Here is a 27,020-nt window from a genome sequence, read left to right as displayed (position 1 = left end):
GGGGTTGGGGGTTATGGGAAGTGCCTGCTAATAGATATGGAGTTTCTTTTGGGGGTGACTAAAATTTTATAAAATTGCTTGTGGTGATGGCTGCATAACTGTGATTATATTAAAAACCATGGATTTGTACACTTTAAATGGGTAAGTTATATTGTATGTGAATTATATCTCAAGAAAATTGTTAAAAATATGAAGACATGTGTTGCTGAATATATCCCTTTATATCAGGAAGGCAAAAGCTTTCCCAAAAGCTTCCCCAGCAGACTTTTGCTATTGTTTCATTGGCCTGAGCTGGGTCACATGGTTCTCCCTAGATGGCTACCTGGGGATTGACAAAAGAGAAGGAAGAGTTTGTGGATGGAATGAATCAGCTAATCAACATCTGCAGTAGAGAGGATTGTTTTTGTTTTTTCTTTTTTTTCAAATTACCTCCACTTCTACTACCTCCATTATACGAGAAAACAGGTCAATTCAGAAAACTTGGAAAAGAAATAAATCAGAGAACAATAACAAAACAAAAACAAACATATTTTCCCATCCTATAGGGATAGTTAATGTAAGCATTTTTATGTGTTCTTATGTGTTCTTCCAATCTGTTTTATCCCTCTTCTTCTCTCTATCCATTCACCCTTCCTTCCTTCCTTTGTGCCACCTACTCATCCATCCACTAGCAGACTAACAAATGATATAAATGATATCATAGGCTACATACTCTTTAATATCTTCATTTAAAAATTATTCCGAAATACCCTCAAACTTATGGAAAAGTTGCAAGTAGTTCATAACAGAGAATTCTGTTTCCTGAATGGTCTGAGAGCAAGTTGCTCACATGATGCCTCATCACTCCCTCGTATTATAGCATGTATTTCAAAGACATTCTTCTACGTAACCAGAGTGCCATGATCAACATCAGGAAACCAACATTGATGCATTATTACCATTCAGACTACATTCAACTTCCCCTATTTGTCCCAACCGCGTCTTTTTTAGCAAGAGGATCTGGTTTAGAATTATGTGTTGCATTTAGTCATGTCTCTTTAGTCTTCTTCAGTATGGAAGGGTTCCTCAGTTTTTCCTTGACCCTTGTGACCTTGAAGATTACAAGCCAATTATTTCTAGAATATCCCTTAATTTTGATTTGTTTCCTCATGATCAGATTTAGCTTATGCATTTTCAGCAAGAATATCACAGAAGTGATGCTGTGCTTTGCTTATGATATACTATCATAGCTATAGTTTAAAAAATATCATACTTTTTGAGGATTTTTCTCTATTTCTGTTAATAATCTTCTAGAGAATGATTGTAATGTCTGGGTAATATATATCAGTTGGGCATTCGTTCATCTATTTAACCAATTTACAAAAGGAGGTTTTCATCATAGGGCAGGTATCAAGAATATCAGTTCAGCTTTGATTTGCAATTGATTCCTTGTCCCTTGAATCATCTAATACTATGAATAGTATCTTAATTCTTTCAGCCATGTGGGAAATTGAAATGGCAAAATCTTGGGAAAGTCTATTTAGGAAATGTGAAAATTCTGAAATGAAAGGGGATATTTCTTAGAACTCTGATTTTTCTTCTCTGTTCCTTCTGTCTTTCTTTTTGAAGAACTTGCTGAAAATTTAAATCATATTACATGTCGGGACTACATATTGATGGCATCACTGTCACTTTTTTCTTTTTATTTACAATATTGTGTTAGTTTCTGGTGTACAGCAAAGTGATTCATATATATGGAAATAAAATCTTTTTCATATTCTTTTCCATCATAGTTTATTACAAGATATTGAATATAGTTCCATGTGCTATACAGTAGGACCTTGTTGCTTACCTAGTTTATCTCTAGTAATTTGTATCTGCTAATCGCAAACTTCTGATTTATCCCTCCATCCCTTCCCCTTTGGTAACCATAAGTTTGTTTTCTCTGTCTGTGAGTCTGTTTCTATTTTGTAAATAAGTTCATTTGCATCATATTTTATATTCCACATATAAGTGATATTGTATGGTATTTGTCTTTCTCTTTCTGACTTACTTCGCTTAGCATGATAATCTCTAGCTCCATCCATGTTGCTGCAAATGGCATTATCTCATTCATTTTCACTTTTTTCTTTTTAGCTCCAGGAAAACTAGTACATGTATGGCAATAGCAAGTAGTAGCTTTTAATATATTAAATAGTAACTATTGCTTCTCCTATTATCATTGTTCAAAAAAAAAATCAGTAAATTACTCTTTTGAAAAGTTAGGTGCTTATCTTTTTAGAGTAAGTTCTGAATTATACTATCAACTAATTAGGAGAAAAGTTTTAAAATTGTCTAGGATAGAAAATGAAACATGTCGGATATGCAGTAGAATATGGATTAAGAACCTGGATTCTAGATTTGAATCTGGGTTCCACTGCTTACTATGTGTGTGACATTGGGAAAATCATTTCATCCTTCTTCATCCATCTGTAAAATTTGGCTAAGGGCGGTTCCTAGCTCATAGAGTTATTCGGAGTAAATGTGACTTTCTCAGCCAAGTCCCTTGTATATGTAATTGTCCAATAAATGTTGTGTTATCTCTTTTTTGTGCACTGACATTTCAGTGGAACCTGTATATCAGTTTATACCTTTTTGTGAAACTGGAAGTTCAATAGTGGTAGCTTGAATTCATTGCTCAGAAAGTGAGGTGTTTGCTAAAGGTAGATGCCACTGCTGCCTTCTTAAACTTTGACGATGTATTTACAGGCAGTGGGCAAAGACCCCAGTTTCCATGTTGTCTCTGTAAATACTGGACAGGTGGCAACCTTCTTGCTTTCATTAAAGTGTTTGCCCACTTGAGATAAATTACCTCTTCCAGGTATCCAAATGGTGTGCCTGCAAGAGATCATTTACCTCAAACAGGGGAGACTGTTACTTCCACTGAAGGGCTGGGATATCAATCATTATAGGAATGGACTAAAGAACCCTATAGATAGCTGAGCATTTTTATATGACTTGTTCAGACTGAATTTCTCGAGATAGAAACAATTGTGCTGATTTGCTTTGAAATATCTCTGAACAAATACAGGAGTAGATGGTTATGAGTAGAATGTTCATCCATTTTCTTACACATTTACGCATTTCAATTATAACTGAATTTTAATTATCTAGAGGATAGATGACTCAAATATACATGCCCCTGCTATTACTACTCACAGCTTTCTTTCATCGTATACTTTGAGTTAACTTTGTAGAGGTCATAGCAGCTCTTCCAGGTAAAACTCAGAAATCTAGGTTGTATTCGGCACAACACTGAGGTTTCATATTAGGAAGTTCAAAGCACTAAGTAAAGATATTTGTATTAATAAGTAGTTATTAGTATATATTTTAAAACTTAAAGGCTTTAGTGAATCCTAACAAAGAATAAAAAGAGATGTGTTACTCCAAGTGTGGTTGTCGACCAGCAGCATCAGCATTAACTGGGGGGTGTTAGAAATGCACAGTCTCAGACTCTATTCCAGAGCTATTCAGCCAGAATCTGCATTTTAACAAGATGATTTATAACCACAGTGAAGTGTGAGAAGAAGTAATTTAGAGAATTTTGTTATACACATAATTTCACTCATACCTGAAATTGAAACAAGTACAATCTGACCTGTGGATCATTTTTAGTACTTGAGCTATTAGTGTCTATTTTGAGCCACACTTAACTTACTGACTTTTATTTTGTGACTTTTAAAATTATTATTCTTGCATTTTCCCATATTTTTTCAAACATTTTATTCTGAGAATTTTCAAGCATATGGAAAATGTGAAAGAATTTTTGTTTTCTAAATTAAAATGTATTTGCCTATCATTCTTAAGAACAATTTTTGAATGAATAATTTATCCTTGGAAGTGTTCATGACTGTGTAAAATTCCAGTGTCACAATTTCCATAGAATATATTTATTTGTTAAAATAATATACAAAATCAAAATTATTTTAAGAAACATATATGAGGCTTTAACATATTTTGCAACTTATAGGCAGTTTGTAGAAAACTTTAAAGAGCCTTTTCTTAGAAGATTTAGTTGAATATCCAGATACTGTCTAACAAAACGACACAATTATTTTTTAAGATTTTTGTAAAAGAAAAAATTTCCTCTCAGATCTATTCTAAAATAATACATGTGTATTTAAACATATTTTAAACCTCCACCTTGTTCCAGAAAAAAAATTATGGCAACTTACAGGTATTTGTAAAATATCACTATAAGATAGCTCTTGTAATCTCCCTGAGAGTATGATTAATATTTGTGTATACTTCTTTCAAGTTGTTTTGTGTGTATTCCAATATGACTGGGTCATCCTGTGTACCATTTTTCATTGTTCTTTTTCTCGCACTTATTTTCAATGGCTATAATAATCGTACCATCTCATTGGCTATTGTAAGGGTTTAAACGAGTTATTGCATGTTGGCAGTGCTTGGTTTGTCACATATCTTTGTATCAGCAGCAGTATTGTTCCTCATTTCCTACTTTATGAATCAACACTTTAGCTCGGTATACAAGACCTTTCTTGATCTGATTCTCATTTATTTGTATAGTCTCACCTCCCTGTACTCTCGTTGATAAACCTACAGTTCAGCTAAACTGAGCTGCTTGTTGTTCCCCAGATATGAGATGCTCTCTTATTTCTCCAAACATACGGAGCAAACCATTAATACTTTTTTTTGCTACTAAACCCTAAGAGGAATTTATTACATGGATTATCATATTGAAAACATTGAATAACGTTCACAGTTTATATCTTTAAAAGCTACTTCATAGAAGATGCAGACGTTTTTTTCTTGTTAGTGTTGCTTATATTTGTCTTCAGTGAAAACTGAGAGCGTATTATATTATGGTTCTCTGAGTGGAGTAGTCCAGGTATGCAGCCTTCTTATTATTTAAGTTGACGGAGAAGTAGAGGCTGAAGGATATAGTTTTATGATTGTGTAGTATATTCCTTAGATAAGGGATCTCTTAATCTGGGGTTCATAGAACCCTTCTCAAAATGGTCCATGGATAGAATTCAGAGGGGGAGCATCTGTGGACTTGGATGGAAAATAATTACATCTTGTTTCACTAACCATTAATGAACATTTCCTTCAATTATGAATGGTGATGACAGACCATGATAATATTAGCAGCATGGTGACTTATTTACTAATAGGAATTACAGATATTTTCAAGTTGTAATACAGCTGTTGCAGCTATCTCCAGATACTGTTTATGCTCATCTTTGATGATCAGTAATCATGAGACTCATCACATACATGGTATGTAATCACAGTCTGCCATGTACAGATGGATGCTGGTGCAATGTAGCTGGCCATGTATCAGGACAATTCTACACCTAGTAGTTGTTCATCCATCCAGTTGAGCTTCTATATTCTTCATGTCTATGTTGCTTTCCAATATTCCCTAAGTACAAAATTCTGTTATTTCTTTGAAAGCGCAACCTGCAAGCACCTGGAAACACTTTAGAACTCTTTCAAAAGTGCTACTTAAGTTCCTTCTATCTTCATAGCATCAAATTTGAACCATAGATTCACAATCATTTTTCTTTCTGACATAAACTTATTGCATAAGTTTACCTAGCCAAAGATGAACTCACTGACTTTTGAACAAAAAACTTTCCACAATAGGTTTTCTTTTTTTAAATTTTACTTTTTTATTTAAGTATGGTTGATTTATAATGCTGTGTTATTTTCAAGTGTACAGCAAATTGATTCAGTTATACATATATATATATATATTCTTTTCCCTTATAGGTTATTACAAAATACTGAGTGTAGTTCCCTGTGCTATACAGTTGGTTCTTGTTGGTTGTCTATTTTACATATAGTAGTGTGTATATGTTAAGAATTTAAGAGTCTTGGAGTACTCTAGTATTTTTTGAGAGATACCTACCTATACCTTGTAAAGTGAACTATAGGAACTTTAATTACATTTTCAGCAGTATATATTTGTGGATGAGGATTTTAATCACTTCTAAATATAAAAAAATAAAAATATAAAAATATTTGATGTCCAGCATGACATGTTTGATGCCTTCATAAAGATCACCTCATAGTTCAATATTCTTAGTTTGGCTAAGCAACAACTTTTACCATGCTATGTCTTTTAAAAAAATTTCAGTCTATATTTTAAATGTATTGTCTTATGCATAATATATTTATAATAAAACTTAAAATAGCTTGAAAACTGCATTTTAATAAAATTTGCTTCCTTTGTAACCCTATGTATTTTGACTTAACATGTTTAAAAGTATTATGCTAAGAAGGGGATCCATAGGTTTTACTAGGCTATCAAGGGTATACATGGGACAAAAAATGAGCAAGAACCCCTGCTTTATTTAAAAACCGCATACTATTTATTTATTTATTTATTTATGGCTGTGTTGGGTCTTTGTTGCTGCGCGCAGGCTTTTCTCTAGTTGCAGCGAGCAGGGGCTACTCTTCCTTGTGGTACGCGGGCTTCTCATTGTGGTGGCTTCTCTTGTTGCGGAGCATGGGCTCCAGGCACATGGGCTTCAGTAGTTGTGGTATGTGGGCTCAGTAGTTGTGGCTCGCGGCCTCTAGAGTGCAGGCTCAGTAGTTGTGGCGCATGGGCGTAGTTGCTCCGTGGCATGTGGGATCTTCCCGGACCAGGGTTCGAACCCGTGTCCCCTGCATTGGCAGGTGGATTCTTAACCACTGCGCCACCAGGGAAGTCCAAGAACCCCTGCTTTTGATGATCATTCCCCTAAATACCATTTGTCTAAATCAAGATATGTTTTTGAGTAGTTCTATTTTTGGGCATTTGTATCTATAGTATTATTTATAAATAACACTGATAGAAACAGGAGCTACTGATTCTTAATCAGTGTTATAGATCTCCTCTCCACATTGCCTAACACAGTGCCTTCATGCATATGAGTTGCCCTATAGCTAGCTGTTTAATGAATGAATGAGGAAGACAGTATACAGTGCTTTTAAAAATAGTTTTGTTATTTCTGGAAAAGTGTTTATGCTTGGTATAAAAACTTCACACAGTATAGAAACCTGCACAGAAGAAATAAAATCACCCAAAAGGCCATCCCCAATCATTCTTTTTTTAAATTTTTTTAAAAATTTTATTTATTTATTTATTCACTTTTGGCTGCGTTGGGTCTCCGCCCCTGCACGAGGCCCCCCCCCCCAGCCGCGGAGAGCGGGGACCGCCCCCCCACTGCTGCGGCCCCTCCCGCCGCGGAGCACAGGCCCCAGACAGGCAGGCTCAGCAGCCGTGGCCCACAGGCCCAGCTGCACCGCGGCATGCGGGATCCCCCCAGACCAGGGCCCGAACCCGCGTCCCCCGCACCGGCAGGCAGACTCCCAACCGCTGTGCCATCAGGGAAGGGAAGCCCCCCAATCAGTCTTAACACTTTAATGATTTCTACAAATCTCCCAGACATGTGTACCAACAGGGATACACACAAACACACCCAGTTTTATACGAGGGAGTCATACGATCATGCCTCATCATAATTTTTTTCCTACTCACTGGATAATAAATGTCTTTCCATGTCAATAATGTAGGTGTACATCATTAATTTTATTTGATCACATACTATTTCATTGTTTATATAGTTTACTCTGAAAATTCCCTGTTGATGGATATTGGCATTTTTTCATATTTTTTTACTATTTTAATTAATATTATAATAAACTATGCTATAATTAACATGTTTGTACATAAAATCATTTTATACTTGTGCAATTATTTCCTTGGCTAAACTCCTCAGAAATGAGTTTGCATATTTTATGTTTGGAAAGTATTGCCAGTCTGCCTTTTGTAAAAGTTGCTTTGCATTACACTCCCATGAACAGTACTGAGAGTTCTGGCTTTCTCATAATGCCTTTGGTACATGAAGTTTTAACAATCTTTTTTATTTTTATCGATTTGAAAGGCAAAAGAAACTATATCATTTCTTATTTGTAATTTTGACTGTTCGGTTGCATATCTTTTCATTCGTTCTACACCCATTCATGTTCTTTTACAAATTATCTCATTATGTTCATATATGGGTGTGTGTGTGTTTCTTATAGAATTATAAGAACTCCTCGTGTATCACACATATTAGCACTTTGCCATATAGTGTAAATAATTTTTCCAGTTTGTATTTTAATTTTGTTTGTGCATTTTTATATGATTAACATTATTAATCATTTACTTTATGGTTTTTCTTTTGGTGATTTATTTAGGAAGGCTAGCCTCACCTCAGGTGGTGTTGCTCATATTTTGGTCTAGTATTTTTGATTTTTACATTAAATCTTGGATTTTATCTGGAATTATTTCCAGAGAAGTAGTGAGGAAATTAATAATATTTATTTGTGTATGGATGACCAGCTAGTCCCACTACGTTTTAATTCCATCATCTATCTTTTACCTAATGAATTAAGATATGCCATTTAGTATATATTTATTATACGTACTTGGATCTATTTCCTGTCTCTCCAGTCAATTCCATTAGTCTTCCTGTCTCTTCTGGTATCGGTATCATACTGCCCTTTTCATGAGTATTTCTTGAAGTTTTAAAATATGGTAAGACATTCTCTTATTACTTTTTGAAAATAGTATTTTGGGCTTTTTTTCATAGTATTTTTAGTTTCATCTTTAGATAGAACACGGTTTTGAATCTTACCTTAATGATTGGCTCCCAAGTTTGAAAACTGATTCATATTTTCAAATTACAGCTCTTTGAAGACACAGGCATTTTTTTGCTCAGAAGAGTGCTCTAAGATTGTGATGTGTTGGGGTCCCTTGAAAGGAGTTATACATGAAAGGGATAATAGTGAAAGATGCTCCTGGAAAAGTAAGCAGGGATCAGATCATGTAGGACCTTATGAGCCATGTTTAAGGAGTTTGAAATTTATTCCCAGATTTGAAGAGACTCATTGGAGCTTAAGCAGGGGTTGTGACAAGATCCTACTTGTGTTTTAGAAGTCATTTTTTTCTACGGTGGAGGATGGATTGAAGAGGGGAAATGACTGGAGAAGAGTAGGGAGACCTTGTAAGAACATAGGTGAGACAATGCCATGATCACAGAAAAAATTGAATAGATGGTAGAAATGTGATGTGATTGGATGTGAGGGAGATGGCAAGAAAGATGGAGGTGTCAAGGATGAGAAAATGTTCCCAACTGTCTAGAACTGAGTCGAATTTTAATGCAGTTAACATTACTCGTGATTAAATTTCTAACGTTATTATTACCATTAGGCATTATTATTATTATTATATTCATGACTCACATTATAAAATTAAATAATGACATATTTACATACATATTAATTAAATAATTACTGACTATTCCCTTTTTTTCATTAAAGGCGTGTTTCTCAATCTGAGTGTGAGGATTCCATTTTAATAAGAAAACACATTGTAAACTGCTCTTCCCACACACTAGTTGTATTTTTAGCAGCAGTTGACTTCTGCAGTGTTTTGAAGGACTTTTAATTTTATCACTCACAACATCATAAGCATATATTATTCATGCTACATTTTTTTTAGGGCTAAATAAAGGTCAAATGACAATGCTGCAGTTGAAAGTGGTGGAACTCTTATAATAACTTTTCAACCTCCCCTCCCCACTGCCTCAAGATCTGTAGTTCACAGGTTTAGAACTACTGGTCGAAACAATTCTCTGTGAATTTGTTTTGAAGATTTTAACCTTAGATGTGCAATATTGCCCCTTCTATTGGAAAAGGTATTTGCAGAACATAGAGTCCTCTTCTTTCTTGAAAGACATGCTATTAGATAGGGGAAAAGTGATTAACAAATGTATTTAGCATAAACAAGAATTTGTTAAATGTAACAAGTCAAACATTTTAACTAGTCTAGACAAGTTTAGACATGAGGAATTTTAGTGACATATTTTCTCTTCTGTATCATTATACAAATAATTCTATAACTATGTCACTAGAGGATTTTTTTTTGTTTCTTCATTTATTTAATATTGAATTAATTGTACTCTATACTGTATGATGTGAAGTATATCGTAAAAATACTTCTTATTCATCAAAGCATAAAATTATTTAGTGCTTTTTCTGTAATTCATTGAGAGTAGCAGTCAGGAACTTAGAGTGTATGCCTCTTTCCCACTTCTTAAAAATTCAAAGGAATGCCTTATGGAATTATCTTGCCACTTAATTTCACCTCTCAGAGTGGTTAGTGTCTATACAACACATTGCTGTGAAATAGTAAAAAACCACTATTCATTAAAATTTAATTATAGTTGATTTTTGCTTCTAAAGGCTCTTTATCTGTGAAAACTTTATTATTTTTGTATTCCTGAAAATTTCCTAGAACAATGAACTTTTATCTAGCTTCTGTGAGGTGGTTTTTTCTGACATAGAAAACCACTGATGGATCACCTTCTCAGTCAGTGCTGCTCTTCAGTGTTGAGCCATGTGTTCTTAGAATTATGGAACATTTTCCTCTTGGATAAAACTGGCCAAATATGCTTTTTGTGCTTATGATATAAAGATAAGATTTAAACTAACTCCCAACAGCAGAGGTTCTTGAAATGTAGAGTGGTATACTACAGAATTTAAAGAGTCTCTCCATGTTCATCATTTTACACGGATAGTATTGTAACACAAGTAATGACAGATTAAGACCTGCCTAGCAGAGGGAAAACTAAATTACACGACTTTTATTAAGGCATAAATAAACCTATTAACCATTATTTGGAATACCAATTAGTATAAAGAACACTGACAATTTTATTTATCAACATTAAATACAATTATTAATTACAGACCTGATGAATCTAGCAGTAAGCAGGCCATGTTGGATATGCTGGGACCGTAAGTCCATTATATGAGAGGGATGATTACCAAAATCCTACGGGGAAATGAGTAATTGTAGTTGTAAAATTTTAATTGCCTTGGAATAAGGCAAGTTATATTTTCTTGTCTGAGAATATAAATAGTGTGACATTAAGGTAATAAGCTTCAGTAGTTGTAAATAGAAAATGAATTTGTTAGGTTTTAAAACAAAGAAAGGAGTGATGATGATTTTTTAGTGTCATAGTGTTCAGTATGAATGACATACTGTAAATACATGCAGATTTTCTTTAGATACATTATTTAGTAGGTGGGCTATTTCTTACATAGTGAAAGTTGATATAGGTGGGGACTTCTTGAATGCATTACTACAGGTGGATGGGAATGATATAACTGAGAAAATATTTTCATTGTGTTGTGACTGGCAGTGTTGTGAAATGAACAAGAGACAATTCTTATTTTTCTGTGCTTTTTTTCTTTTTCTTTGAAGATCCAAATTCCAGAATTTGTGGACATTTGCTTATAGGAGCAGCCAAGAATTCTTTTGCAAAACTCATGGATAAAATTAATCTGGCAATGGACAGTATACCTTTGCACAGCAACAGGAGTATTACATATGTGGAAAAAGATTCCCTGGTTCAGAAGCTGGCCCGTGGACTTCATAAAGTAAACACACTGGCCCTGAAATACGGTCTACGTGGCCATGTGCCCATTTTGGTATGTATGAAATTTCATTAAATAGGGATTTTAGGACTTGTAAATTTAATTCTGAATCAAATTTATTTGTAGTTTATATTAGTTGTACACGAGTGTAGGTAGATTTCTTTTAGATTTCATGTAATAGTTTAATATGATAAATAAAAGAACTTCCAAATAAGTGTCCATAATATCAAAATATAAAAGTTCTGGCATGAGTTCTGAATTAACTGTTCTGTATGAGTATACTGCAACAGAATTGTGTGAGACATAAACAATTATCTTTTCTGTTTTCTAGCCATCTAGATTATTTCTTTTCTTCATTTGTTCATTTTTCATTTCATGTAAGGCAAATTATTGGTCACATAAAAAATAAAGCTTTCGGGCTTCCCTGGTGGCGCAGTGGTTGGGAATCTGCCTGCTAATGCAGGGGACGCGGGTTCGAGCCCTGGTCTGGGAAGATCCCACATGCCGCGGAGCGGCTGGGCCCGTGAGCCACAATTACTGAGCCTGCGCGTCTGGAGCCTGTGCTCCGCAACAAGAGAGGCCGTGACAGTGAGAGGCCCGCGCACCGTGATGAAGAGTGGCCCCCGCTTGCCACAACTGGAGAAAGCCCTAGCACAGAAACGAAGACCCAACATAGCAATCAATCAATCAATCAATTAATCAATAAAAAAATAAATCTTTAAATAAAAAAAAAAAAAATAAAAATAAAGCTTTCACTTTAAGTTTTAGTAAGAGCTGGTATTGTTTTCTGTATAACCTAAGTTACATTTAATTTGGTAAAATGACCATTGCTCTGGACTTACTAGTAAATCTGAAGTGACTTTTTGTAAAATTGCTCTTATTTGACAATAGAAAAGCACAGCATCATTACAGAAGCAAATATTTGGATTTACACAAAGACTGCACACAGCAGAAGTGGAGCGCCGCTCACTACGCTTAGAGGTCACAGAAATGAAACGAAATGTGAATGAACTGAAGAAGGAGCTTGACAAAACCCAGGGTCTTCAGATGCAGTTAAATGAATTTAAGCAGTCAGTAAGTATATATGATTGAAAAACTATGGCTTTGGTGAGCTCTCCTCTGATATAAAATATGTATTATATACATATAATATGTATATAAAATATCACAGGGCAAATATATATGTTTGTTTTCCTTAACTATTTATTATGTTTCCTTTTTCAAATAATCAAATCCCATTAATAGAATTTCTTTTTCTTTAGAAAACTTCCCTTCTAAAATTCCCCAACAGTACTGTATTATACATTTCAAATTTGCTAAGAGACTAGAACTTAAATGTTCTCACCACAAAAAAGAAGTAATAATTATGTGACTTGATAGAGTTAGCTAGGGCTGCAGTGGTAATTGTTTTGCAAGTTAGAAGTGTATCAAATGAATACATTGTACATCTTAAACTTAAGCAGTGTTGTGTGTCAATTAAATAAAAAGCACAGCATCATTAAAATCATCTCAAAAAACATTGAAATAAAAGATTTATTCCAGATGCTTAATGGAGTACTGATTGTGTCAGCAGAGCTTATAGCCCTGTTAAAATGTATACTGTGACTGAAAGTATATAAAATGATTAAGCTGTAGTTAGGATGGTTAACTGCTATGGCAAATAAACTTTGGTTGAGTAACTGCCTCGCAGCAAGAGCAAAGAACGTGTTCCAAGAAATGTTTAGTGTGAATTTCTTCCACTGAAGTGTAGAAATAAACATAGGGTTAATTGAAATAATAATTGAAGGAATGATGTATGTAATTTTTATATTTGACATCCAATTATGTAGTATAAAGTTATAAAGTGATGATTTCTAACATTTAATGATCATACTGAACATGTATCAGGCACTGGCCCTAAGCACTTTAAGGTGTTGATTCATTTAGTCCTCTCATGTCAATAATAATTCAATAATATTATTATCCATTGTTTTTTTTTTTAACAGATGAGGAATGTAGGGCACAGAACAGCTAAGTAACTTGCCAAAAGTCACACAGTTAGTATGTGGAAATGACAGGATTTGAACCTTGGTATTCTGACTCCAAAACACAAACTTTTAACCACTTCACTAAAGTGGTTAATGTTCACATCCAGCTATGTTAATAAAGGATCGTTTTACTAAAAACAGAATAGATGGGAAAATGATGCTATTTTCCTCTTTAAAAATCAGGGAGTGTGCCTGCAACCGTCATCTTTCATTTATTTTAGGCGAAGTGTACAGGAGGCAAACAAAATAGCTTCTTACAGTTCATCTAAAATTGTAACATAAAGGGACACATCCTGCCCACCAAAAGTGATTTAGTACCTGCGCTGTTTTGGAATATCATGCTCATCTACTGACAGGCGTTCTTTAATAGCTAACTCCCATGATCATCTACTGACAGGTGTTCTTTAATAGCTAACTCCCATGATCTTTTTTATTGTTTTTGGTTTAAGCTCCATACAACTGCTTTCACACACTATCTCTTTCTTATTCTGCATTGCTATACTTGTTTGACCCTATTTAGTCACAGAAGAGTGAACAGAATTGCGCCAGTCTCTGGGAGGGATATATGGACAAGAGAAAGGCTAACATTAGCTAAGTTTTTAGGTAAAGGAAAAATTTTGGAAGAGTGGGAAGAAGTCCTGCAAAATGATGGGGATCTTCATTTATAGAGGCCAAGTGGATTGCAAAGAACAGAATGTTCTGATGGCAAGGAGTGATAATTTAAAACAGCATAACAAGTAAAAGGCAGAAGAAGTACAAAAATACTTGTTCACAAGACCCAGAGAAGTGTTGTGCCATTAGCGAATAGAGGGATGTTAAAAAGCTGACACCTCAAATTCTTTTCAACAATGGGAAAGTTGTGTCTTAAATAGATTTCTATACACTTAGTGTGATTAAGAGACCTGCGTGGTTTCCTTTAGTTTTCCACATATATTTCTCAGGTTACCTACCATTTGTGAAACATTTCTGTTCTTTGTACCTCAAGATCAAGGTGTCTCTTGCCATTTGTTGTAACTGATTTTTGTTTGTTTAAGAGTTTTGCACAGGAGATAATACAAGTATGTCCTGTCCTGGATTCCATACCCCTTAAGAGATGGCCCCTCTCTAGAACTGTCAGTTATTCCAGAGCAGATGCAGTCATGATATCGTAAAAGTTGTGCAGAGTTTTATTGGCAGGTGTTTATGTATGAATAGATATTCTTTTATTCAGCAAATACCTACTGAGAAGCTACTGAATGCCAGGCACTCCTCTGTGTGATGGGTGAGCAAGCTGAAGGAGGTCTCTGCCCCGTGGAGCTCACATCCTTAAATGTGTGGTCGGTGGAAGAGTGCGGACAGGCAATAAAAAAGTGAACAACTATCTGAGGTGAATTTAGATAATGATAATGGCTGTGAAGAAAATACAAGAAGATGGCAATAGTGTGAGTGGTGGTGGGAGTGAGAGAGGTATGGTGTGGTAAGGACTCTCCAAGGAGAGGGTAGTTTGACCAGGGAAACCTGAATGGTAACATACACTGAACACAGACTTTCAGGTAATCCTTTAAAAGCATTTGAACTTGTTAAAAGCTTTAATTCCCACATCGTTATCTTTATAAAAAGTGCTCATGTATCAAGATTTAAACCGAGCGTTATGGATTTACTTAGAACATGAATGTTTCCTGAGATTTTATTTGACTAAAAATGATAACTTTGGGAGTATAGCTGTTGTGCTTTAAAAATCAGAGTGATGTGGGACTTCCCTGGTGGTCCAGTGGTTAAGACTCCACGCTTCTACTACAGGGGGCGTGGGTTCGATCCCTGGTTGGGGAACTGCATGTTGCACGGCACGGCCAAAAAAAAAAAAAAAAATCAGAGTGATGTTTTTTATCTTGACTTAGGAAATAAAGAAAAACGAATTGTACTTTTGTCATATATCAGATATTTAGAAATGTTTGTATTATACTCTTTATGATAGCAAATAGAGTTCTGAAGGTTAAATGATACAACAATGCAGTTAGCTTACAATTAAAATTTTTTTGCTTTGTTCAGAAATTGATCACCCATGAGAAGTTTGAAAGTGCGTGTGAAGAATTGAATAATGCATTACTACGGGAACAGCAGGCTCAAATGCTATTGAATGAGCAGGCACAGCAACTACAGGAGTTGAATTATAGGCTTGAATTACATTCCAGTGAGGAAGCTGACAAAAACCAAACTCTTGGAGAAGCTGTTAAGGTAGGAAAACATCCCTTGCATAAGGGTTTATTTCTTACAGGTGTGGGTCTTTGAGGGAATCATGTACATCTCTTGAACAGGGAAGAGATCCCAAGATATGAAATTTTATTCTGTAAGAACTTATAAGGATGGGACTTCCCTGGTGGCGCAGTGGTTAAGAATCAACCTGCCAATGCAGGGCACACGGGTTCAAGCCCTGGTCCGGGAAGATCCCACATGCCGCGGAGCAACTAAGCCCGTGAGCCACAACTACTGAGCCCACGTGCCACAACTACTGAAGCCCGTGCGCCTAGAGCCCATGCTCCACAACAAGAGAAGCCACCGCAATGAGAAGCCCGTGCACCACAACGAAGAGTAGCCCCCGCTTGCTGCAACTAGAGAAAGCCCGCGTGCAGCAACGCAGACCCAATGCAGCCAAAAACAAACAAACAAACAAACAAACAAATAAATAAATAAAAGAAAAAGAACTTACAAGGATGCAATGAAACATGGTTCTGGGACCTCAATTCCAAGCTTGCATTCACATGTATTGAAAATGTAGAAGTAGGCTTTGCCGGTTGGAAACCAAGTAGAGATTTTTCCAGTAATAATTTTATTCTTTGTTTCACTTATCTTCATTTCTTCCTGTCCTTAGTTCTTTTCTTTTTCTTGTTTTTTGCCTTCCAAACATTGAAAATCCACATGTCTTTTGGATGTGAAAGGTTTTGGGTCTAGGTCTCTTCTCTCTGATTCTTATATATTAAATGTGGATTTGAGGAGGAGGGGGATTTGGTTAGAAAGAGTTGGTCTCCCTGTCATTTATTTGTGGGAAAGGTGTTTAGAAGGGAAAAAAGAAGTTACAATAAAATAATTGTCATTTAGAAAACTTCATTAATGGATTTAGGACTATGATATCTTTTGGAAATGTTGGCTATAAGATGTAATAGAATAATAGATTATGATTATAGTATGTGTAAAATTTTTACTAGTGAGGTTATACACACTGGAATGGAACAACGAATTCCAGGAAAACCAACATGATGTAACACAGCCTATATAGTAGGTATCATGTATCATACCTAATACATTAAACAACTCAGAGTTGGTATATAATTTATTATAAAAATAATATATATTTATTCAATACTAATACAAATGCTAATAATAAAAGTCAAAATTTGTCGAGAGCTTCCTGTTTGCCAAGCACTGGGCTAAATACTTTGTAAATACTTATCTCATATAATCCTCACACAAACTCTATTGGATTATTCTCATTTCATAGAAGAGAAAACTGAGATACAGAGAGGCACATAACTTGCACAACCATTAGTAAGTTACAAACCTAGGGAATTAGATTTTATATCTGCCTTCCTAATCACGACATTAACTATATTACTGATGGACAGCATACATAGACCAAGCTCTGTGCTGTGGTCTCTACATGAATTGTTTTGTTTCATTCTTAAACTACCCCTATGAAATTGGTGCTATTATTGTTCTCACTCTTTTCGATGAAATTGAGAGAGTTCAATGGACCTGCTCAGGGTCTCCTCACCTGTAAATGTTGAAACTGGGATGTAGTTTTTAAAAAAATGTATTAAAAATCATTAACCAAAGTTCTCAGTTTAATTAGGTAGATTTAGATTTATTTCAGTTTCCTTTTCTTTATTATTTTTTTCTTTTTTGCTATTATAAGTAATTCTAAGATAAGCAGCCCTGTAGCTAAATCTTTATACACATTTTGCAATTAGTTCCTCAGGATTAATTCCTAGGTAAAGAATTACTAGGTCTATAGCCACATGTGTTTTAAAGTGTAAGTATTATCAACTGGCCTACAGCAGATTTTTACATTCTCTCCTAAAATGCATGAGAATTTCACTTTTTACCCAAGCTGGCTATTACTATTAAAAATTTTTTTTGCCAATTTGATCAATATATCATTGTTACTTGAATTTTATTTCTTTGATTGCTAGTCAGGTTGATCATTTTTATAATTATATTGGTCACTGGACAACATTTTTATGCTTCATGTCCCATTAATAGATAAAGTAATTAGCCATGCTTTGAAAAAGCATTTAACTCATATTGGCGTCTTTTCTTTTTGAAATAGCTTGTAGTTGAGTTTAGGTATAGTATCTATCAGCAGATAAAAAAGCTGTTCATATTAATTTCTTTAAAATGTCAGTAGCTTAAATATTGTTGTCAGGAGTGGAGAATTGTTTAATTACTATCTCTTAGTTAGATCTAGCAGGTGGTAATGTGAAAACGCTGTCTTGTGGGCGGCAGTGTGGTTCAGTGGAAAAAGCACTGGCCTTGGAACAAGTATTTTCAAATTCAAATCCCAGTACTGTCACTTGGGCAAATAACCTTTCTGAGCCTCGGTTTCCTCTTCTGCAAAATTAGGCATCATGATACTTAAAGCTACAGAATTTTTATGAGAATTAATTAAGATACTGTTTGAAAAGTAAGTATATGCTTGATGAATATTCTTTTGTGCTTTTCAGTAATACTTAAACACAGTTTTTTTGTGTGTCCTGTGTATAACTTCTTTTAAAAAATAAACTGTATTGCTGCTGCTTCTGTATAAAAACAAAATAAGATCAGGAATAGAAGATATGGAAAATAAAGAAGAGAAAACAAGTTACTCATAACTTATCTAACAACACCACTGTTTACATTTTGGGGTTTTGTAATCTCAGGTCAGTAGTGTCTAAGTAGAAACTAAGATGAAATTTTCTCTGGAAGGGAGCTTGCCTAATTACATTTCTTCAAGAGCTTCTGCAAACTAAACTCAACCAAAACCAGATTGTGAATAAAGAGATACGTTAATCTTAGCCACATTGCTAAACTTCTTTGTAAATTCTAATAATACTTTATCTGTACTTTCTAGGGTTTTCTATGTAGACCATCATATTATTTCTTCTGTAGTATCAGTTTTGTTTCTCCTTTTCAAACCTTAATCCTTTAATTTACTTTCCCTTCCTTATTTTAATGGCTAGGATACAATGTTGAAGAGAAGTAGAGACAGCAGGCATCCTTATCTTGTTCTCAGTCTTAACAAGAATTTTTCTAACATTTCTCCATTAAGAAGGAAGTTTGGTATAGGTTGCTATAAATTGCTATAAGTTGATAATCCTTATCGGGTTAAGGGAGTTATCTTCCTAGATTATGCACAATTTAAAAAATCATAAATGGATGTTGGATATTATCAATACATTTTTATGCATCTACTGAGATAATCATATGATTTTTCTCTCTTATTCTGTTAGCAAGTTGAAATATATCAGGAATTGGCAAACTATGGCCCATAGCCTGTGTTTATATGGCTTGTGAGCCGAGAATTGTTTTTACATGTTTAAAGGATCATAAACAATGAAAAAATCAAACAAAACCAAAGAAGAATAAGTGACAGACTGCATGTGGCATACAAAGGCTAAAATATTTCCTCTCTAAAGTTTGCTGACCCTAGAATTATTACATTATTAAGTATTCTAATGTTAAGCCAGCGTCGCATTCCTGAAATAAACCCAATTTGGTTGTGATGACTTCTTTTTTTAATACTTTGCTGCGCTCAGTTTTTAAATTTTTCACCTATGGCTTTTAAATCTGTGTTCCTAATCATAATCATCTTGTAATTTATCTCTCTCATACTGTCCTTGTCACTTTTTGGTATCAAGGTTTTGCTATCATGAAAGGACTTCTCACTCCAAACATGTGGAGCAGAAACTGGATAAAATATAACAAATGAATTGTGGGGTATATAGCCAAGCTTAAAACAAAGTGAGAAAAATGTTCATGTACTAGAAATAAAAAGGATATCTAAAAGCAAATGGTGAGAGGAGGTAAAGTCTAAATGGCTCATTGGGGTGTGCAAACCTATTTGGAGGCTGAAGTTGATAATCATAACATTAGGGAAATCTAGGCTTCAAGCCCTATGGACTAGGAAAGAGCTGCCTGTGTGAACCTTAGGGTCTGGAAGGGCTGTCCTACTGTGAAAATGTGGCCTAGAAAGCCCCTACCTACCAGCTACAGGGGATTTGATATTTACTCTGGATACGGAGTAGGAAAAAAGTCACAAAGAAATTGGAACTCCAGGCTGTGCTACACGTGGATGTAGGTTCTTAGTTTATGCTACTTTTATGTCCAAGGATTCAGCTGAGAAATTATCTTCAAAATGGTCCAATCCTTGTAGGACCAGTGTGACCTTTTAGAGGTAAACTTGAAAATATTCGGTGAGGAATTCTTCTGTAGCTCACAGAACACACAAAAGACTTTTATGCAAAATTCAATATTACAAAACATGTAAAGAAATGAGTTGCACATCAAATGAGAACATTTACAACTGAGATGGTAGGAATACTTAAAGTACTGGCAGGTGCTTTAAAAGATACTTTAAGTGTTTTTTAAATGTTCTAATAAGGTATGGGTAGATATAAGACAAGAAATGAAAATATAATCATTGAAATAAAAAACTCAGTGAACGATTTGAACGTTGGGTAGACATTAGTGAAAAGATACTAGCGAATTGAAAGTTAGCTGAGGAAAAAATATATTAATACATGGCTCAGAGCATTTTGACAAAGGTATACATATGTGTAAGTACCACCAGAGTCAAGATATAGGACTTTTTTTTTTTTAATCCCCCGAATTTTCCTTGTACTCCTTTCCACTCAATTCCCTTTTTTTTTTCATACTCTCCCTGCTCTAGCCTGGCAGCCACTTATCCAGTATCACTTTAGATTAGATTTGCTTTTACTAGGGTTTCACATAAATTGAATCAGACAATATGTACTATTTGTATCTGACTTCTTTCATTTGGGGTAGCATTTTTGAGATTCATCTATGTTGTTTCTTTATATCGTTGAATAGTATTCCCTTTTGTGGATATACAGCAATTTGTTTATCCATTCACCTGTTGATAGACATTTAGATTGTTTTCATTTCGGGCTATTATGAATAAAGCTGCTAAGAACATTCTTGTACAAATCCCTATGTGGACACATGTTTTGACTACTCTTCGGTAATACCTAGGAGTGGAAATTCTGGGTTGTATGGTAAGAGTACGTTTAAAATTTTAAGAAATTGCCAAAGTCTTTTTCCAAAGGGGCTGCACGATTTTGCATTTCCAATAGCAGTGGAATATGAGTTCCATTAGCTTCATATCCTGGCGAATACTTGGCACTGTCAGTCTTTTTAAGTTTATCTGTTCTAGTGGGTGAGTAGTGGTATCTGTTTTGGTTTTATTTTGCATTTCACTGATGACTAATGATGTTAAGCGTCTTTTATTATACTTATTATTATTAGTCATTCATATGTCTTCTTTGTGAGATATATGTTCCAATCATTTGATATATTTTTTTCTTTTTTTTTTTTTTAAACATCTTTATTGAAGTATAATTGCTTCACAATGGTGTGTTAGTTTCTGCTTTATAACAAAGTGAATCAGCTACACATATACACACGTTCCCATATCTCCTCCCTCCTGCATCTCCCTCCCTCCCACCCTCCCCATCCCACCCCCCCAGGCGGTCACAAAGCACTGAGCTGATCTCCCTGTGCTATGCGGCTGCTTCCCACTAGCTATCTATTTTACACTTGGTAGTGTATATATGTCCATGACACTCTCTCACCCTGTCACATCTCACCCCTCCCCCTCCCCATATCCTCAAGTCCATTCTTTAGTAGGTCTGTGTCTTTATTCCCATCTTGCCACTAGGTTCTTCATGACCTTTTTTTTTTTTTTCCCCTTAGATTCCATATATATGTGTTAGCATACTATATTTGTTTTTCTCTTTCTGACTTACTTCACTCTGTATGACAGACTCTAACTCCATCCACCTCATTACAAATACCTCCATTTCATTTCTTTTTATGGCTGAGTAATATTCCATTGTATATATGTGCCACATCTTCTTTATCCATTCATCCGATGATGGACACTTAGGTTGCTTCCATGTCCTGGCTATTGTAAATAGAGCTGCAATGAACATTTTGGTACATGACTCTTTTTGAATTATGTTTTTCTCAGGGTATATGCCCAGTAGTGGGATTGCTGGGTCGTATGGTAGTTCTATTTGTAGTTTTTTAAGGAACCTCCATAGTGTTCTCCATAGTGGCTGTATCAATTTACATTCCCACCAACAGTGCAAGAGTGTTCCCTTTTCTCCACACCCTCTCCAGCATCAATCATTTGATATTTTAAACTTTGGGTTGTTTGTTTTCTTATTCCATTGCAAGAATTCTTTCTATTTTCTGTGTACAAGTCTTCTGTCAGGTGTGTATTGAGAATATTATCTTCCATTCTATGATTTGCCTTTTCATTTTCTTAACAGTATCTTTCAAGTAGAAGTTTTAAATTTTGAAGGGTTTTAAATGTTACAGTTCATTTTTATCTTTTACATAAGAAATGTTTGCCTACTCTGATGCAGAAAGATTTTTGCCTATGTTTTCCCTTAGCAAATTTATTTTTTAAGCTTTTACCTTTAGGTCTGTGATTCATTTTGAGTTAATTTTTATATATGGTTTGATGTAAGGGTTGAATAGATGTTGAGTTGTTCCAGTGCTACTTGTTGAAAAGATGATCCTTTCTCTCTTCAGTTACCTTGGCCCCTATATTGAAAATCACTGTGTGTGTTTACTTATTTACTTTTGGACTTTATTTCTGTTTCAGGCATCTGTATGTCTGTCTTTATGCTAATTCTATATTGTTTTATTTACTGTGCCTTTATAGGAAGTCTTATAGTTCATATCTTTGAGGTGCTGTAAATTTTCCACTTTTTTTTTCAAAAATTGTTTTGGCAGTTTAAGTCCATTGAATTTCCATACAAATTTTAGAATAAGCTTGTCAATTTTGTGTAAGACATCAAATTTATTGGTATAAAGTTGCTTATAATACTTCATTCTTACCCTTTTTTTTTCTTTTTTTCTTTTTGGCTATGCTACACAGCTTGTGGGATCTTAGTTCCCCAACCAGGGATTGAACCTGCACCCTCAGCAGTGAAAGCACGCAGTTCTAACCACTGGACTGCCAGGGAATTCCCTCATTATTATCCTTTTAATGTTTGTAGGATCTGGTGTGGTAATCCCTCATTTATTTCTAAACCGCTAATTTGTGATCTTTCTTTCTCTCTTTTTTTTTCTCTAGTTAAGGGTTTATCAGTTTTGTTGTTCATTTCAAAGAACACATTTTGGCTTTTTTAACTTATACTATTGTTTGTTGTCTATGATACTTGTTTCTGTTCTTATTTTTATTATTTCCATTCTTCTCTACACTTTGGGTTAGTTTTTCTCTTCTTTTTCTAGCTATTAAGGGGTAAATTTATTAGGTCAGAGATCAGCAAAGTATCACCCAAGGTCAAATCTAGCCCACTATCTGTATATAAAGTTTTATTGGAATGCTGCCATGCCCATTTATTTACATATTGTCTATAGCTGCTTTTGTCTTACAATCTTAGAGTTGCAACAGAGACCATATGGCCTGCAATGCCTAAAATATTTACTACCTAGCCCTTTAGAGGTATTGAGTATTTTTCAGAACTTAAAAAAAAAAAAAACTCTGCTATTGGCTAATTAGGTATTCCTCTTCATTTTATTTTTTAGGTGTTGCTCTAGTGTTTATAATATGCTTCCTTCACCTGACACAGTCTATCTTCAAATGATATTATACCGCTTTATGTATAACATAAGAATCTTACAGCATTATACTTTCATTTATCCTCTCCTTTTCTCTTCATTGTTGTTGTCATAGATTTTACTTTTACATATGTTATAAATCTCTCAATTCATTGTTACTATTTTTGCTTTAAATAGTAGAGTTTTAAAAAAATTAATTAATTAATTTATTTTTGGCTGCTTTGGTTCTTCGTTGCTGCGCACGGGCTTTCTCTAGTTGTGGCGAGCGGGGGCTACTCTTCGTTGCGGTGTGCAGGCTTCTCATTGTGGTGGCTTCTCTTGTTGCGGGGCACAGGCTCTAGGCATGTGAGCTTCAGTAGTTGTGGCATGTGGGCTCAGTAGTTGCGGCTCACAGGCTCAGTAGTTGTGGTGCACGGGCTTAGTTGCTCTGTGGCATGTGGGATCTTCCTGGACCAGGGCTCGAATCCATGTCTGCTGCATCAGCAGGCGGATTCTTAATCACTGTGCCACCAGGGAAGTCCCTAAATAGTAGATTTTTAAAGAAATTAAAATAAGCAAACAATTGTTTTTCATCAATGCCCACATATTTACCATATTTGAACCATATTTCCTTTTTATGACTTATATTTTCATCTAGTATCATTTTCCTACTGCTTCAAGAACTTCCTTTAGCATTTTGTGTAGTACGTGTCTTTATTTTTGGGAAGTATTCAGTACTTTACCTTATGGGTAACCACACTCTGAGAACCACTGGTGTAAAGTTCTTGAGAAGACCTGGGAAAGATAAGAGCCAGAGTACAAGTGGAGGGTTGGCTTTAGATAGGGGGGACACCTCCTTATTATATATGTAGAAAAAGAGAGGGTTAGATGAGGGCAGTTATTAGTAAACTTCCTCACTGATGCTTCTTCTTTCTTTGTGAAGGAGGCAAACTCATACGCTTTGAATAAGGAGGGAATTTGGAGGAGGAAGGCAGTTGGAGAGTAGAGTAGATTTGAAATAGTCATTGTAGAGGGTAGGGAGACCAAGTCAACCATAGAAATATGACCAATGTGCCAGTAGAAATATAATTGGAGGGCCCCTTTGAGACTGATCACTATGGTTAAACAGTAAATATGAAAGGATATTTGTTTGATATCAGAGAGAGAGCAGGCTACCTGAATCAGTGCTTTTGGATGCAGAACAAGTTATGGGATAATAAGGTTCAGAGTTTGAGTATGGAATGGGATTAAGTAGAGGCCATGAAGAGGCCAAGGAAATGGAGAGGTCAGATTTTTAGATGTGTTGCCCATATTATCTTTCAGGTTACCCAGATTGATGGAGTAGGTATTGGAGTGAGACAAAAGCTATGAACCAATTACATGTAGCTGAGAATCAGAATAAGCATATTTTTAGTGAGTAGTATTTCCAATATATGTAATTGAGTCTAGCGTCTGGAGCTACACTAACATGGTAGCCACTAGCCACATGTGGCTATTTAAATTAGTTAAAATTAAAAATTCAGTTCCTCAGTCACCCTATCTACATTTCAAGTGTGCAGTAGCCTCATGTGGCTAGTGACTGCCATATTAGCAGCACAGATATAGAAAATACCTGTCATCACAGAAAGTTCTATTGGACAGTGCTGGTGTAGAGGACAGGTGCATCTAGGCCTTTAGCAGGCCCATTAAGCATGGAAATCAAAACTTAACTGTAATATTCTTTCCATTAAGCAGAAACCTTTTAGAGCCAAAAGGCTTAGGAGAGACAAGCTCTTCCTATTGCTGATCTTGAATGAATAGAACTAGTTTAATAGTTATAAAGTTCTCTAAGAACTCTTATGTCAGTGAAGGGGACGTACCTTGAAAGCAGGAACTATAATTAGTTAGATATAGCACACCGCTCTATTGTTGGGACTATAGACAAATGAATATGGAAACGTGGTATGGAAAAAAGTAGAACAAGTTAAAGATTTGTTTATTTTTATTTTTTCCTCTTTCCCCTAATCTGTTCCTGAGATATTTTATATTGTTGACCTGGTTGATAGTACCTTTAGTGCTACTATACTTCTGAGGCAGTTTTGTTAGGCAACATTTCTTTATTTAATATGGGTAGTTTGTAAAACAACAAAAGCTACGTATCTAATATATTTTTTTTCTTGACTTCAAGTAAGCTTGTGTTTAAATTTAGTAACTACTTAAACTAAGCATTTTATCTGGGATCCTGCCTTTCATATTTTTATGTTTAATAGAACTCAGCTTCTATTTAATGGTAGACACTCTATATTAATGGAGTAGGTGAAAGACTGAAATAAAGTGTTACTTTAATGAGAGAGTGAACCTGTGGATAAAATACTTGCAGGAGCTAATACAGAAATGTGTACCTTAAAATGGGTTGCTGCTGTGACAATACCTAAAAGTATGAGGCACTGGCATAGAGATCAGGCGGTTTGTGGTGAGGAAATTGATATCAGAGGTGTAAAGGTAGAAATTCATATTAACCTGTGGCAACATTTGATAAAACTGTACTTGTGATAATTTAGGAAGAAAACTTCCCCTATAGTTCTAGGGGAACTGGTTCGAAAGAATTAATGATATGTGTTGGCTTTGACATTCTGCTTTGAACAAGCTATTACAAGAAAGAAAGGAACTCAGGAAAGAATTAGTTGTCTTATGAGCATAAATAAAAGGGAAGAGAGAATGAGTCTAGAAATCTGGGGCCTAGAAGGAGCTGATTATGACTCAGTCCCATGGCAAAGAACAAATTAGGGGTATGGCTTTCTTATTCTAACCTGCTATCTTAGATGGCCTCAAGATAACCACCATTAAGTTCAAGTATACACACTATACCTGTGTGCACAAATGGCTATGTGGAAACAGGAAAACCAGTAGTGAGGATAATCTCCAAGAAAGAATCTTGTATTTATTGGCACATGGCACTGACTGGAATCAAACAAATTAAAAGCCTACCAGCTTTTGTGTTGCCAAGAAATCACAAATCTGGACTAAAATAGCCTTATACTCTCTAAGTCTTAAACAGTAAGCCTTAAACGGTCTATTCATTTATCATTTTAATTGATACTCAGAATTCCATACTGTAAATAAGTCATCATTTATTTAGTTATTTGTCTACTGATGGGCATTAGATTTGTGTCATTTTTTAAGGTATTATAGGTTTGAGTAAGGAGACTGAATTCCTGACAGGGCCAAGGTAGATCTAGTTCTGGTGCATACCCGAAACTCAATAACTTTTTATTGAATTTAGTGAAATAATAGAGTTACTGTTTGCACTTGCATACACAGTGGAATAATTGGTCAGGATAATTAAATTTTAGAGGAGGGACATGTGATTTGCAGTTTCAATGAATGGAAGGCCTTGGGAATGCCATGGTATTGACATTTGTGGTATTCCTTTTGGCACTTGAGGTATTCCTTTGGAAAGGGATAATTTTCATAGTGTTAATCAATTCTATCAGTTACAGAGAAATATTAAAAAACAAAGCATCTGAAATAGCCCATTTATCTCCCCAAATAATTTTGATACATGTAGCTGGTACCAACCTGGGACTAGACTCATCTTCTGAAAATCCATTCCATGGCCCCATAGTGAATTGGGTTCTCCTAGTTGGCCTACAAATTGTAATTTGATGATGCATTTCTTTGACTGAGTGTGTAGTTGATGTTTGCATAATATGTTAAAAGCAAAATAGACCATAGGCTCATAGATAATATGCT

At 35.1% G+C, this 27,020-nt stretch overlaps 1 protein-coding gene across 9 annotated transcripts in view; it reads left to right on the top strand.

Annotated features, from left to right (window-relative positions):
- CCDC171 (coiled-coil domain containing 171) overlaps positions 1-27,020 on the top strand; it is a 363,351-nt gene that overhangs the window by 183,571 nt on the left and 152,760 nt on the right. For all 9 annotated transcript variants that reach the window (XM_057549252.1, XM_057549250.1, XM_057549256.1 and 6 more), the window contains 3 exons: positions 11,285-11,511; positions 12,349-12,531; positions 15,513-15,698. In XM_057549252.1, the coding sequence (XP_057405235.1) occupies positions 11,285-11,511; positions 12,349-12,531; positions 15,513-15,698 (596 nt within the window). The remainder of the gene's footprint in view (positions 1-11,284; positions 11,512-12,348; positions 12,532-15,512; positions 15,699-27,020) is intronic.

This window comes from Balaenoptera acutorostrata, chromosome 6, assembly GCF_949987535.1.
Source record: "Balaenoptera acutorostrata chromosome 6, mBalAcu1.1, whole genome shotgun sequence".
Taxonomy (NCBI): domain Eukaryota; kingdom Metazoa; phylum Chordata; class Mammalia; order Artiodactyla; family Balaenopteridae; genus Balaenoptera; species Balaenoptera acutorostrata.
The sequence above is the reverse complement of the archived record's forward strand: the minus strand, read 5'-3'. Positions and strand labels throughout refer to the sequence as shown.